The sequence below is a fragment of the Drosophila arizonae genome, chromosome 5 (genome assembly GCF_054131065.1).
Source record: "Drosophila arizonae isolate 15081-1271.41 chromosome 5, UAZ_ARI_1.0, whole genome shotgun sequence".
Lineage (NCBI taxonomy): Eukaryota > Metazoa > Arthropoda > Insecta > Diptera > Drosophilidae > Drosophila > Drosophila arizonae.
The window spans coordinates 7,826,766-7,841,975 of NC_142925.1; the positions used below are offsets into that span (position 1 = coordinate 7,826,766).

The window sequence follows — 15,210 nt, forward strand, 5'->3', positions numbered from 1 at the left end:
TAAAAATTGAAAATAAATTTACTTGCCTATTTTATAGAACAAGTATATATGAAAATGGCAGAAATGTTCTATAACTGACTTTAATATAAAAGCAAAAAATAGTTCTTTCATTTCAGTTTCACTCGGTTGAGCATAATTACAGAATAGCCCTCGTTGTTCGTGCAGTCAAGATCTTTCACTGAACAGATTTATATGCCACCTGTAATAGCACACAAATACACAAGCAGCCAGCTTCATACACACACACTTTCACACACATTAGATACACTTCTGTCTACATAGATATTGCCTGCCCTAGGCGCGATTCGCCGCCAGACATTGACACGCATATCGCATATAGAATACGTTTTGGCTTCGATATATATACGCGCGCCCGCTCCCCATCTCTCCCTCTCTCTGCTGTATTTTAATAGTGGGTGGATGCGCTGACGTCTTAATTCAATCAGCACTTGATCGAATTATACAATCGTATCAAAGTCTTGCCAATGCCAATCAAAATCTAAATCAAATCCACAATCCTGTGCCGTCCCACCACTCGCTGACTCATTCACTTAACACTCGCAATTTTGCTGCAGAAAAGCGATTTATTTTTATTTTATTTTTATTTTTTTTTTACCCTGGTGAGGATGTTATATTTGCTATATAATCGTTTTTAACTGGATCGTTGCGACGAGTTCTCGAGTAGCTGACTCCGCGCGCGGCTCAAAGCGACTGAATTTTGCGTGAGCCGTCGTCGTCGAGCAGACCAACTCGGCGTTTACTGATTTTTCTTTTTGGGAACAACTGCTAAATGACTAAAACAACACACACACATTCATGCACACACATATATATGTATGTGTAACAGGCACAGTCACAGTCAGAGCACACACACCCCGCAAGAGTTCACAATTTCCCAGCAATTTTAAATAGAAGATCAATTACGGCTGCAATCAAATATGGGAGCGCGTGCTCGATGAAGCGCACACTCAATACATACACGCATACATACACATATATTTGTATATATGTATGTATGTATTTATAGTATATTCAGATTTGAACAAGACAAAAGCAGAGTTTTAGTTTTATTTTGGGTGAAACGCCAATTATGCGTGCAATGCGAAATGGAACGGATGTGTAAGCAACTAAATATACCATACTCTGAATGCTGAATTTACTCCCCACATATACTATATATATGTGTATAAAAGAGTCCAGCTAAAGAGTCAATCAAAATGATTTCATTTGTTTTGTAAACTCTTTTTTGAAAAAGAAAACAAAAGCCGAATGTGCGTTTGGTTTGGTTTGGTTCTGACTCGACTCGGCTCGGCTTGGCTTGGCTTGGCTTGGCACTTCCGGTTTGTTCAGTTCTCTGTTCTCTATGCTCTATGCTCTTTAGGAATAAATCAAACGGAAATTTTGCTTGGGTTTTTTTTTTCTGTTTTTTGTTTGTAGCCAATAAAAAACAATGCTCATTAAAGTAGCCTCAGCCATTTGAGCCGTAGAGGGAGCGGCAGGGCAGGGCAGGGCAGAGCAGGAGCTTAGCTTAACTTTCTGCTGCTGCTGCTGCTGCTGGGTGTGTTTTATTTTATTTTTTTTTTCAAGGAGCGCCCTCGCTCGTTCGTGAAGAAGCGCATTTACTTGGAGAATCGACTCGTAGCTGCTGGCAATTTATGTGAAATTTATTGATTTGCAAAATGAAAATGGAAATGAAAATATCGTATGGGTCTTTAAGCAAATGAGGGCGGGAGACCGAGGCAGTAAAACTATATTTTCTACCTGCAATTAGAGCACTTTTAATTTTAAGTAGACTGTAGAATGGGACGGCAGGTAAAAAGAGAGAGAGATAGAGTGTGTTCAGGTATGATATGATAGACTAGCCAATGCCCAGGGAATTTTGCAAATTAGTATATAGAATATGCTGTTGTTAAAAATAATTAATAATAAAATGGATAAATATGCATATAAAATTACTGATTTGTTCACTATTTCGAAAAATTCTTGATTTTTTCTTGATAAAAATAAATTAAAGAAAAATACGTATATAAAAAATTGTTTATAAATTTAATTAACCCAAATTGATACAAATAAAAATTGCAACAAAGAATATATATGCATATATATATATATACTACGCTTCCATACTTTTTACCTGAATTATGAGTAATATAAATTGGAAATGTCGTAAAAAGTAACCTAATAAACAAATTCATTAAATCTCCTATAATAACTGTTAGACAAACCTAACAAATCCCTTTCTACTGTCTCCGCTTTAACCCTCCCATTGTCTCCACCCATTCATTTCATAGGGTATTTTGTAGAAGCGTTCTACAACTATATTTTTAGTGGCTGTGTCTTGTGGCCTTGCAGCCGTAGAAACTGAGGCTGTCCCAGTCTGGCCGAGCTGCGAGCAACCTGTGCGTGCGCCCATTTATTAGGCGATTGGAACGGCCGCCTTTTGGATAGAGCGATTGACTCTGGGCTCTGCCCAGCTATCGAATGAAGGCGTGGCCAGCCGCGACCTAACAGCAGCGCTGTGACCCAGCCTGCACTAGGTGCGCCACATTGTTTTCTATTGTGTGTGCGTATCGGTTGGCATTCCCGCTTTGATTTATCTGGTCTGCCCCATAATTGAGTGCGCAAAGTATTTATGGAGTGCTGCTGCACCAAATGGCACATCTACTCACTCACGGCGCCCTTTAGAAAGCGGCACGAGTTTCATGTCTATCATGTTGGGCCTAGGGTGGGAGTGGTCTAGGGTTGGGCTAGCAGGTTGTAAAGGTCATTGGGCCTCAAATGAATGAACGAGGGGAGTGGGCAAGAGAAGGCTGTAGGTTGTGGCAAAGGTTAGAAGATATAAAGAACCGGAAGATATAGGAAGAAGAACAAAAATATATATTTTACTATAAATTTAAATAAATTTATCAATAAAATTTAAGTTTTGTGCTCTTCTTATAGTCATATAAAATTAGTCCAATTCAAATCCTAAAATCCTTTGGTCTTTTGGCCTTCTGCTACATAAACTTTCCCCAATTTTAATTCCACAAATAAATCTTTGGCAATACTTTTTTTCAACACTTTTGCTTAGCAAATGAAGATCCAAAGACAACGTCATCTGCAGATATATATTCGTCTAAGAAATATATATATAATCTTATTCACCTCTTTTTTCAATCTCTAACTTAATTATGTTCAAATCATTCTTTCATTCCTTCATTCACGCAAATATATCAATAGTCAAGTTCAACTGAATTTATATTAACCATAAATTATGTTCAGTCACTAAAAGTCGCACGAAAAAATAAATATAAATATATATATATACTATATACTATATATATATATATATTAATTTTTTTCGTTTTCTTCTGCCTTAAATTTAAAAATAACAACGAACAAATTAATGCTTTAAATAAAAAAAAAAGCGCCCTTATGGCCCAAAAGAAATGCTCAAAAAGAGCAGCATAACATTTTCATAACTGAGAACTTTGCCAACTAATGCTGCCGGATCGTGACGCCAATCAAATGGGCAATGGGGCGTATACGCATTTTGATAGATTAGCTACGCCTACGCGAAGTGAAGAAAGCATAGGAAGAAGAAGAAGAAGAAGAAATTGCCATAAGGTGTTTATATAGCAGAAAACGCATCAGTTAGGATCGTCGCCGAGCTCATCAAAATTGTTCGAGACATTGATCCTAAATAAGTTCCCATGTGTACTCTATGATTTCATTTAGTTTCGACGCCCATCTGGATTTGCTTTGTGTTTATTTTCCATTTTTAATGGATACTGTAGGCGTCTACGGAATAACAAAAGCAACTACAATTCCGCTGCACACAAATGTATATATATATTTATCTATATATATGTATATATATATATTTGTAATAAATATTGCGCGGCCAACAAATTTTTGGATTGTACGTCATTTTATATATTTAGCACATAGCAAAGGAGCGCGAAAAAAAAAAATCATGCGCACCTCCAGTTCCAGTTGAAAATATTTGTTTTTCTTCTTTTTTTTTTTTTTTTTTTTTTTTTTTTTTTTGGACTGCACAATTAACCTTAACTAATGTGAAATATTTGAAATAAACATGTGCGAAGCCAAAAATCAAGTTCAAAAAAATAAAGAGTAGAAAGACAAACAAGATCATTAACAAACAACATCATCATCATCATAATCTTGATCATCGGCAGAGTGAAAAGTTGAAAACTAACTGAAAGGAAAATAATCTATAAATACGTGCCAATAAATTTTCAATATAAAAAGAAAATGGCTCAAAAGTTGATTAGAAATCGTGCCTTAAATAAATAAAGAAATAATTTAGTAGATATTAACGAAAGGCTGTATAAAGAGAAAGCTGACTGATGGGTTCATTAAAACGTAGAAAATAAATATTAAAAATGATTTAATTAAAGATTTATAGATGAAATGAAAAGAAATCATGGCCCGAAATAAATTAGGAATAAAATTAGGAGTAGAATTGTTAATAAATTTGTAAATATTTCGTATAAAGTTACGAAATTCTAATTAAAGTTCGGAATAAATTTCAGAGTAGAGTTGACAATGAAATTCGACGTAAATTTTGTAAAGAAATTGAACTACCTCTATAATTATATTTGAACTAAGAGACAAATTTTAAAGTAGTCCGGTACGGAATAAAGCCCAATACGAAATTCTGATTAAAGTTTACAATGAAGTTTTGAAGAATGTCAGAATCGGTATATTTGGAATAATAATAGATTATTTACAATAAAATTCGCAATAAAATTAGAAACCAGTATCAAGTAAAATTTTGAGCTAACTTTGAAATATTTTACATCAGCAAAGTAGTGAAAATTGTATTTATTTTCATTCGAGAAGGCTCGATTCGATCCGAAAAATGTTTTGAGTAAAAACTTAAACAATATTAGGAAACTTTCGTTACGTTTGGCTATAATGATTTATTGAATGAAATTAGATTCATTTTATTTCTACAAATTCTAGAGAATTTCTCATTATAGTTAATTAATTTTGACTACTTTTTCGATTTTCTGCAACTTTTGTTACAGAATGCCAAAATGTCTATATAAATAAGTATCGATATGTGTTTCAGCCAAATGTTTGCCATTCGAATTTATTGCAAAAATCTGTAGGCAATTTGAAGTAAAGGAAAATTTTGCTTAACTATAATAGAATTTTATAATATAAATGTTTAGAATGGAGGTCCAAAGGAATAGTTTAAAATTTATAAAATAAATAAAGCAACCAGCAGCTAAAGAGAGATTTGCAGAGAAGAGGTAAAGGAGAGCAAAATAATATCGAAAATTCTTTTAAAACCCTTTCAAAATATTAACAAAGTTATCAAAATCTGTCTATTATTACATTGTAATTAGAAAAAGAAATACACTCAAGTCTCCATAAACTTCCCATAATTCACAAATTTCATTTTATCATCCATTTACAACGCACACACACTAAAACACAATTTCCAAAAATTTTGGAAATGAAATTCTTACAACAAATTTACAAAGCTCTTAAGTGAAATTCATAAAAAACCCATCGAAAACGTCATGTTTGCAAGTGCCACACCCACGCATTTGGGCGTTTCCTTTGAACCAGCCCACACACACACAGCGTGATGCATCCGACAGCAGATGTAGCATCAATATGGGATCAGCCATATATATGTATATGTTCTGTTACCTGATCCAGTTGGTGCGCGTGCTTTAAACTTGGGCGCAAACATTGTTGTGTTGTTTTGTGTGTGCTCTGCAAAAATGTTGCAGAGATCTGATTAGAATGGGAATTGTGACGCGAGACGAAACGAAACGAAACACTTGCAACAAGCAACACTTCACTTTTCTTTTATTCTTATTTTTTTCTCTCTTTGAGCACTGCACTGCAAACAAATTGAATTTTGGAGAGAGGAGAAAAGCGCGCTAAGCAAATGCATGGAAATAACGCTCGACTAACCCTGCCCCATATTTGCTTTTGCTTTTCTTTTCGTTTTCTCTGATGTGTGCAAGTGGAAATATAGAAATGCTGCCGCTGCCTCCGATTCGAATATATATATATGTATATCTATATATAATGTATATATATATATTTTGTTTTTGATTTTTTCACGCGCCTTCGCGTTGCGCACACGACTTAAACACGACGACGACTACGCCAGGCGAGAATCTTGTACAAGTTGCTTGGATTTTCTTTCGAAAACAGAAAATACTAAAATGAAACTCAATTTGTGTGAGCGCAAAGGCAACAACAATAACAACAACTACTTCTACAAATACGTTAGCTGTTCCCTCAACAAATTTGATTTTCCAATTTTCCGCTTGCGGCGCACAGCATAAACAAAATGCTGATGCTTTCGTAAACAGAGACAGGAAATCAGGAGCGCCAAGAGCACGAAGAGAGAGACTGAGCGAGCGAGAGAAAGAGAGACAGAGAGAGAGAGAGAGGGAGAGTGAGTGAGTGTGACGTAAATATTGCTGGCAGATAAAGATACATTTTCACGCCATGAACAAGTTCGCGTTGCACAGGTCGTATACACAATTTCGTTTTCCATTTCACAAAGATTCGCTAGCATACTTTGCGGCGGCAGGTGCAAATACGGAGTTTAAAAATAAACAAAAATTGTGCAAAGGTAAGAGTAAATGAGGAAAATGAGCGCAGAACAGTTTAGAATATTTTTTTCATTTTTTTTTTTTTTTGTTTCTTTTTTTTTGGCCAATTAGCAAGCAGCTGCGCTCATTTGCCCAAACAAATTGGATTAGAGACATTTGGAGGGCAGACACACGGATTGGATGGACATGTTAAGGGCAAGGAATATATAGACATATATGTATATGTGTATTATATACAGATCAGGGTTCAGTTTTGACCGACCGTTGGCATAAAGAAAGCCCTTGGCTAGCTGCAGCTCGTTGTCTATCTCCTTGAGCAGATCGCTCTCGGACCAGCTGCGTCGCTTGCGCTGCTGCTGCAACAGCTGCTGCGGCGAGAGCAGAAATCGCGTCTGCTTCTGTCGCTGTTGCCGTACATGTGACTTCGCTGCCGTCGCTGGCATCGGCGCTGGCTTCGGCGCTGGCATCGGCATCGGCGTTGGCGTCGTCGTCGACGTTGGCGTCGCTGTCGTTTTAATTGCTTTGGCTATCAAAATTGTTGGCATTCGTTTAGTTTTTTTCTCTCTCTGCTAGACGCATGCCACATGCTGCACTTAGTCTAAATAGTGAACCCTGTGCTCAATTGTCTCACTGCAACAACAAAAACAACAAAAATGAAAACAAACGAATCGCTTGTTTGTTTGTTTTGTTTTTGTTGCCGCCCTGTCCGTGTTTCCCTTGTCATGCCAATTGAATGGAATTAATTAAAATTTCCGTTTAATCGCGATTTGTGTGCCTGCCCAGTGCAATTGCTTGCAGCGCCCCAGATAAGCCGACTCAATTGCCAGCCGAGGGGCCATTGGAGGCAATCGGGGGGGGCCTCGCAGTTCTCAATGTGGAAACACTTGAGCGCAGAGTTGCAGAGTCAAGATGAAGATGCGAAATCAGAAACAAAACAGCTTAATAATTATCGTTATGAGCCCATAAAAGACATTTGCCTGATAGACTCTTAATACATATATACGAATAATATATATACGATTGCTTTGTCAGCCAATAAATTTGTATTAAATTAGTAGCATTTATTTTAAATATTCTGGCGTGAATTTTAGTTGGAAAATATTTTGTGGAATTCTTTGCATCTGAATGTCATAAATTTATGTCAATAAGAATTATTATGCTAGCTACATGTGGGCAGGCGAAATAAATTTGCAGAGCCATAGGAACAGATATAATGGAAGAGAGTGAAAAGAGAATAAATACATTTAAGTGAGAACATTTGAAAGATTAGAAAACTATTTTTCCCATTGATTAAAATTGATGTGGAGAACGTACTGAAAAGCTTGTAGCTTTTAGCAGCTTTAGTTCATTAGAAACAGTATAAGAAAGAGCTTAAAGCTCACGTTGATTATTTAATATATATATTCTTAAAAGCAAATATAAGCATACAATATTAAAGAGATTTTTACTTTAGTCGTGCTTTATACACATAATCAAAGCAGAAAAATCATTATAGATATTTTTAAGCAATCATCGCATGATTGAGTCGGAAAATGATTTAATGCTTTTCAAAAGCTTTTTATCTTTGATTTAATTAAAAAAGCTAATGCTTTAATGAGCTTTCGGAGTTATTGAATATAAAGCTTCAACCAATCAGTTATTATTAAATCAGAAATCAAAATGTATAATAAAGCTCTTTTAAAATATTGATTCAATTGAGCAATTATTCTTATCTGATGAGTCTATAATATGAAGTATTTAGATCACAATGAGCACAGAAATATTAAAATGAATGCCACTAAATTACTAATAATTTTATAAGCTAATTTATTGATCATCAATTATGGTCCATTCTATTGAATGAATATATATATTTTAAATAATGCTTAAATTATGAATTATGAGTGAAATGTTGGTTTATTAGTTACATTCAATATATGTTTGTAAATATGCATATTTGGGACATTCACAGTATTAGTCAGTTGGTCAAGCATCATTTACAAGCGCTTAGCACAAAACAAATCTATCGATGACAGAGCTTAAAGCTAAATCATGTATATATATATATTGATAAATAGATAAATATTTATATGGATCATGCATACAAAATAATAAACACTAAATAACAATTGAGTTTTGTTAATCAATTGATCATTTATTAAACATTCAACAACACTATATAAATTGGATTTATTTTGTATTAATTTCGAAAGAGAAAATAAAAACAATTAACTAATTTTCACAAAACGTTTTTATATCTTTTTGTTTATTTTTATTTAACAGTTGCCTAGGACAAACATATACATAAATTTTGAATAGTATTCATTTAGTTATATGTAGGCTGCATGCTGTAGAGGTAAGGCTAGGGGAAAGGATTGTGTTTAAATATATCTTTATTATTGTTTGTTTTTGTTTTTAAAGCGTTTTTTTGCGGTTCCATTAACAAAGGTTTCTGGGCGTGCGTATCAAGAGTATTTTCCTATATATGTGGGCATATTCAGAAACTGTCGGACGTGGTTCTATGCTCGAAATTGCGCCAATATTTATCAAACTCCTCGAAGATTTTCGAGCGGAAGGGCGAACTGGCAAAGAGCTCATCGAAATTTCTATGAAAATTGCCCAAAAATGGCGCAGACGAGGGCATGGGCGTTCCTGTTCGATTGAAGTTCGATTCGGATCGGGATTCATTGACTATATGGCTATGCATAGTTGACGTTGTTTCTGATGTAATGTTGTTGTTGTTGTTGTTCTGCTTGTTGTAGCTGTTGCTGTTGTTGCTGGTGTTTTCATTGTTGTTGCTGTTGTTCTTGTTGTTGGTTGCTGTTTTATCATTGTCTGTGTGAGGGCGGCGATATAGAGAGAAATTTGATATACAAAAGAGCAACACACGCACACAGAGATAAAGAGAGACACAGATACAGTTTGTGAGAGAGTGACAGTGAGAGGGAAAGAGATATTCTGTGTCTACAACAACAATAAACACATATCTACAATATGTTTCGTGAGAGATGTGAGAAGATGTGCCAAATGACCATTCACCAATGAGTTTGCATTTAAAGTACACTCAGAGAAAATTATATGCGCAAATTACTAGAGTCTTGGGACGAAATTTCTTTAGTTGGAATTTTCTACTCTTTTTTATGAATTATCGTATCCATAATTTAAATTGTATAAAAAAAAAAAAAAAATAGATTTATCTTTTAAAGATTCACAATAACAAATATATTTACAAAAATTAATGTAAAATAAATTTAAATTAAATAAATAGATCATATTAAATAAATAAATAAATTATATAAATATTAAATGTTTAAAACATTTTTAAATATTGAAGTAACATTTTATTATTTTTAAACTTTTTCTATATTTTTTATAGAAATAGAAAAAATGTATATAAATATATTGGATAATAAAATATAATATTAATTAATTAATATTATTTTTTTTTTTTCAGAATTCGCTAAGGAACTTCTATGAACAAGTTATGAAATGGGATATGAACCAAATATATGATTTCAAGATACTTCAAAATAAAAATCAAGTAAGTAATAATTTAATTCTTGTTAGATAATTTATACTAATAAATTCATATAAATATTGATATGCATTTAAATTGATATTTTTTATGAAACGGAACTAGTAGTTCCAAGTTTCAAAACTGGATATGTTTTTTAGAGAAATTATAAATCAGAATACGACAAATTATAGTCTCAGCCTAAATTCCAACTACTACACATATGAATTTCTCCGAGTGTCTTTGGTTTTTAGCCGAACTTGTTCCAGGCCGTCAGCACGGACAGCCCGATCAGCAGAGCTGCACTGAAAATGCTGCCAGCTGTTGAGCCGGAGGATGAGCTGGATGTATTATTGTTGCTATCGGTGGACTGGGTGCTAGTAGGTGCTGGGCTACTGGGACTGGGAATGGGTGTGGCCTGGGCTATGGGGGAATTAAAAGTGGAGTGAGTGGAGGAGGAGGGGGAGGAGGGTACTGAGGAACAGGAACCTTTGGAAGCGGAACCACAACCAGTGTCAGGCGTTTGGGAGCGGCAGGAGCTAGTTACAGAAGCGTTGCCAAATTGCAGATTATGACTAACAAGTTTCGCGGTATTCGAGCGATAACGATAACGATTGGCAGCCAAGGGGGCGGCTATCGGCTGCTGGTCCTTGGCTAACTCACCCTGGACAGACGGCGGCAGCCGGGACACCTTGTACGTCTTCACAATGGTCGACTTCTTGGTGGCGCTGCACTGTGCATTGTCCGTGGCGCTCTCGTTCCTCTCCTGCTGCTCGTGCCGCTCCACTTGGCCTCCCTCCAGCTGCTCGCAGCTGCTGAACTTGGCGAATTCGCGCAAATGGCGCGGCAGCTCGCGGAGATTCGCCTCCGCCTGGCCCTCGAGCACACGCACTGGCGGCACCGGCTCCCCATCCACGTCGGACTCCGCCTTGCCCTGCACCGGCTGCGACTCGGCGCCGCTCTCCCAGTCACTGTCCGCGGGCATGGCCAGCTTGTGGCGCCGTTCCTTGACCCGATTGAGGAACTCGTCGCTAATGTTCGCCTGCTCCTCGGTGGCGTGCTGCTGCTCATCCTCGATCTTCGAGATCTTGATGATCTTGTGCTGGCGCCGCTCCTCGCGCTCCGCCACCTTGTGCATCCACTCCTCGGCCATCTGCTGGCGGAACACCTCGTCCTCGCTCAGCGTCGGCAGCTTCGGCGCCGGCCGGTAGCTCTCGCGTCGCGGCGGCGGCGCCTGCAACACGGTGGGCGCCCGCTCCATCTCCTCCATGAGCCGCCGACGCTCCTGCTGCAGCCGCTCAAACTCCAGCTTCAGCTCCTCCTCCTTGCTCAGTATATACTTCAGCTGCTGTTCGTGCAGCTCGCGCGGCAGCGAGGCGCGTCGCTGCTGCCGGTCGTAGGCAGGAGGCTGGCCCGAGTGCGGCGTCTGTGGCGCCGGCGAGACGCCACGCCTGGAGGTGGTGCTGATGTACGTGGGATTAGGATTGCGCTCAATCATCGAGTAGCAGCTGGCGTAGTGCGGTCGCTGCTGCTGCGGCGCCTGCTGCAGCATGGGCGCATGCCTCCTGCCGCCTCCGTACGCATTGAAGCCATCGTAGCTGCTGCTGCTGGACAGATCGTTCGTGCTGGCCGAGAGCCGTGGAGCGCGTATCGCGCTGTGCGGCTGTCGCTGCCGCTGATAGCAGATCTCCACCTCGCGCGCGAACGGACGCGCAATGTTCTCCGAGTAGCCCAGGTCGTTGGCATAGCGCGCCCAGTCGTCCTGCTGCTGGCGCGGATAGTGCTCCGCGGACGTGTGCGGCCGCTGCCCGCCGTTCTCGCTGAGATTGCACAGCGACTCGGAGCGACGGCTCCGGTAGTCCGGCGCCAGCTCAACGGGTATCTCCACAGTGCGCGGCACCGAGGACAGGCGCTCCTGCCGCGACCTGGCCGAGCGCTCGATCTCGCGCTCCAGCTCCTGCATGTGCGCATGTCGCTGACGCTTCAGCTGCTCCTGCTGGCAACTGTTGCTGCCGTTGCCATTGCTGCTGCTGCTGTTGGTCAACCGACTGAGATCGTAGAGCGAGGCAGATTTGTCGCGCTGCTGCCGCTGCTCGCGTCCCGTTTGCAGCTCGGCATTCAGCTGCTGGGAGAGGGCGTCAAAGTCCTTGAAGAGCTTTTCATTGTCCGGCGAAGGCTGCGCAATTGCGTCGAGCGCTGCTTTGGCACGTTGCCGAAATTCCTCATAAGTGCCGCTGCCAGTGTTCACCTTGGCGTGGCTGCCAGCTGTAGATGTTGCTGTTGTTGTCTGGCTGCTCTCTTTATGTTGCTGCTGTTGCTGTTGCTGCTGCTGTGCGTCATCGTTGAAAGTGTTTGACAAGCCATTTAATTTCGTTGCTGACATAATATTAGCTGCTGCCGGCGGTGGCGGCACAGGGGGCGGTGCACAATCCACCTCATCCACTGTTGTTGCTGCTGCTGCTGCTGCTGTTGCAACTGTTGCTGCCTGCTTATCATTGCCAGTCAGCGGCTCGCCCTCTTCCCGCTGCTCGCGCTTGCTCCTGCTGCTGTCGTAGACCACTTGTCCGTTCTCCACACGCTTCTGGGACTCGTACGAGCTCGTCTCAATGTTCGAGTAGCGTTTGCTCTGCGCCGGCAGCAACTGTTGCCGGCTGCTCGACTCAATGTTGGAGAATCGCTTGCGTTGCTCCGCGAAAATGTCGCCCTGCTGCGCGATGCTCGGAAACATGCGCGCCAATTCACTCTCCATGCTGGCTGGAAATTTGCTGCCGTTCATGTAGTTGCTGTTGCTGCTGTGACTCTGACTGTGACTGTGACTGTGGCTGTGGCTGTGGCTGTGGCTGCTGCTGCTGCTGATGTTGCTGCTGTGTTTGCTCGACTGCTCGAATGCGTAAGGCAGCGACTGATCAGCTGCTGCTGCTCTTGGTTTATTTTCATATGATGATGTCGCTGGCGCTGCTGCTGTTGCTGTCGTTGTTGTTGCTGTTGTTGCTGTTGTTGCTGTTGCTGCCGTGTCTCTCATTGGCAGGCTTGCGTCATCTGGCTGTTGCTGTTGCTGCTGCTGCTGTTGGCTCTTTGCCTTGGCCGCTGTCTCAGCGCTCTTCACAGGCACCGGCGGCGGCTGCTGCTGTTGCCGCTGCTGTTGCTGCTGCTGCGGCGTTGGCGATGTTGGCGTGGGCGTTAGACTCTTGCGCAACTCGCGCATTTTGGCCGCCGTTTTGAGTATCTGCTGCTGCTCCGCATTCAGTTGGGCCTCGTCCATGGCGCGCACCTGTTCGCTGCTCAGCTCGTGATAGCCGCGACGCTGCACGAATTTCTCGTGCGCATCCAGCAGCTGATCGGCCGCCGGCTGCAACTGTTGCTGCTGTGCCAGGGCGCGCTGTGCGGGCGACAGGCACACAAGCAGCTGAGGATCCGCCTGCGTGGGCACACCCAGCCAGGCATCCTGCTGCTCAGCCTGGACCTGATTCAGCGACAGCTGCAGCTCGCTTATATGAGGCAGCTGAGGCAGAGGATAAGGCATGTTCGATTGCTGCTGTTGCTGCTGCTGTGGTTGCTGTTGCTGCTGTTGCTGTATATTTTGTGCCACGCTTGCGAGCTCTTCAAGCATCTGCTCGCCATAGGGCATGGAGGCCAAGGTCTCGGTGCATAGCAGACGCAATTTCTTGATGCGATCCGCTTCCGCTTGCTCAGCTGAAATTGTGGAAATGGCTGAATGTTGGCGCTGGGGTGGAGTGGGTGGAGTGGATGCTGTGGGTGCTGTGGGCGGTGGCTGTGGGGCTAGTGTGTGTGGTGTGGGTGGTGGTGAGGCCATGTTAATGGCGGTGCATTGGCTGTGCTGTGTGCTGTCCGAGCAGTGCGAATCGTTCGACTCTTGCCGCGAGAGCAACAAGGGATTCACTTTGGCATGCAAATCAAATTGTGATTGCTGTTGCTCTAGCTGCTGCTGTTGTTGTTGCTGTTGTGTGGTTGGGGTATAGTGCATGCAGCTGGGTGGTGGTGGCACAGGCGGCGGCGTGGGTGATAACCTACAATGCAATTCACTTGGCTGCTGTTGCTGCTGCAGCTGTTGCTGTTGCTGTTCGGTAGCAGCAGCAACAAAACGCGACGCGATTTCGTTTCCGTTAACGTCTGCACTTACGCTCCCGTTACCGTTAACGTTCCCGTTCCCGTTTCCGTTGCCATTGCCGTTCGCATTTCCGTTTCCGCTTCCGCTCTGCTCGCGTCGCGTCATTTCGATCAATTCGCGCACTTTGTCCATATTGCGTACGAATGCCTCGCGCGTGGCCGCCAGCGAAGCGGTTGCAGTCGAACTGTTGGCCAATTTGCTCGCCTCGCCTTCGTTGGCCACAGCGTGCGTGGGCGACGTCGCTGCTGGCGTCGCTGTCGACGTCGCTGTCGCCGTTAGCGTTGCCTGCTCTGGCAATGGGGACTGAGCGTTAACAGGTGTGCTCTCGCGACTCGACGACTGCTCGGCCGCAGTTGTTGCCTCCGTTTCCGTGTCCACTTCCGTTTCGACCTGCAATTGTTGTTGCTGTACTTGTGTATCGCTATTCGGATTCGCTATTAGAATTGCCTGTTAGATTCTTACGCACAAAACCAAAAAAAATAAATAAATAAACTGAACCATAAACGTGGCGCACTTTGCGTTCAATTGCGTATTTGAGTGACCCAAATTTCTAGAATTTTTTAGCCAACAAAACAAAGCAATTTAAGAGCCATTTCATGTGAAGCCTATTCCATTCACACTCTCTATAAAACTATGGAATTTTTTTTGGGATTTTCAAAAAAATACTATATACTGTTAAATACTATATGTTTGTATAATAGTTCTGCTCTTTCACTTATATTCTCCTTGCAAATTTGCTCTCTGATTTAGTCTGTTTTATATACTTTTTATAGATTCTCTGCTTAGATGGACAACAGATGCAAACACTAAAATTTCCTCGAAAATTAAACTTGTAACTATGCATTATAAATTACTATGCCAAAATGTCATAAATTTTTGCATTATAAACAATTGAGCTCTGAGCCAATCTACATTCATTTATAGTCACAAAGAGTTTAAATATTTTTGTATAAATTCTTGTATATATTCCAAATATGAATATTTAGATTTTTATATTA

At 41.2% G+C, this 15,210-nt stretch overlaps 1 protein-coding gene across 8 annotated transcripts in view; it reads right to left on the reverse strand.

The window, feature by feature from the left end:
• The window catches only part of CAP (Cbl-associated protein), a 46,282-nt gene that overhangs the window by 19,795 nt on the left and 11,277 nt on the right, over positions 1–15,210 (reverse strand). For 3 of the 8 annotated variants that reach the window (XM_089470266.1, XM_089470267.1, XM_089470265.1), the window contains exons 2-3: positions 10,747–13,776; positions 6,853–7,116 (exon numbers count right to left, since the gene is read on the reverse strand). In XM_089470266.1, coding sequence (XP_089326392.1) covers positions 6,853–7,116; positions 10,747–13,711 — 3,229 coding nt within the window. In that variant the 5' untranslated portion in view covers positions 13,712–13,776. Of the gene's footprint in view, positions 1–6,852; positions 7,117–10,746; positions 14,603–15,210 lie in introns of all 8 variants that reach the window. The other 5 variants (XM_089470260.1, XM_089470262.1, XM_089470261.1 and 2 more) reach the window with 3 other exon arrangements.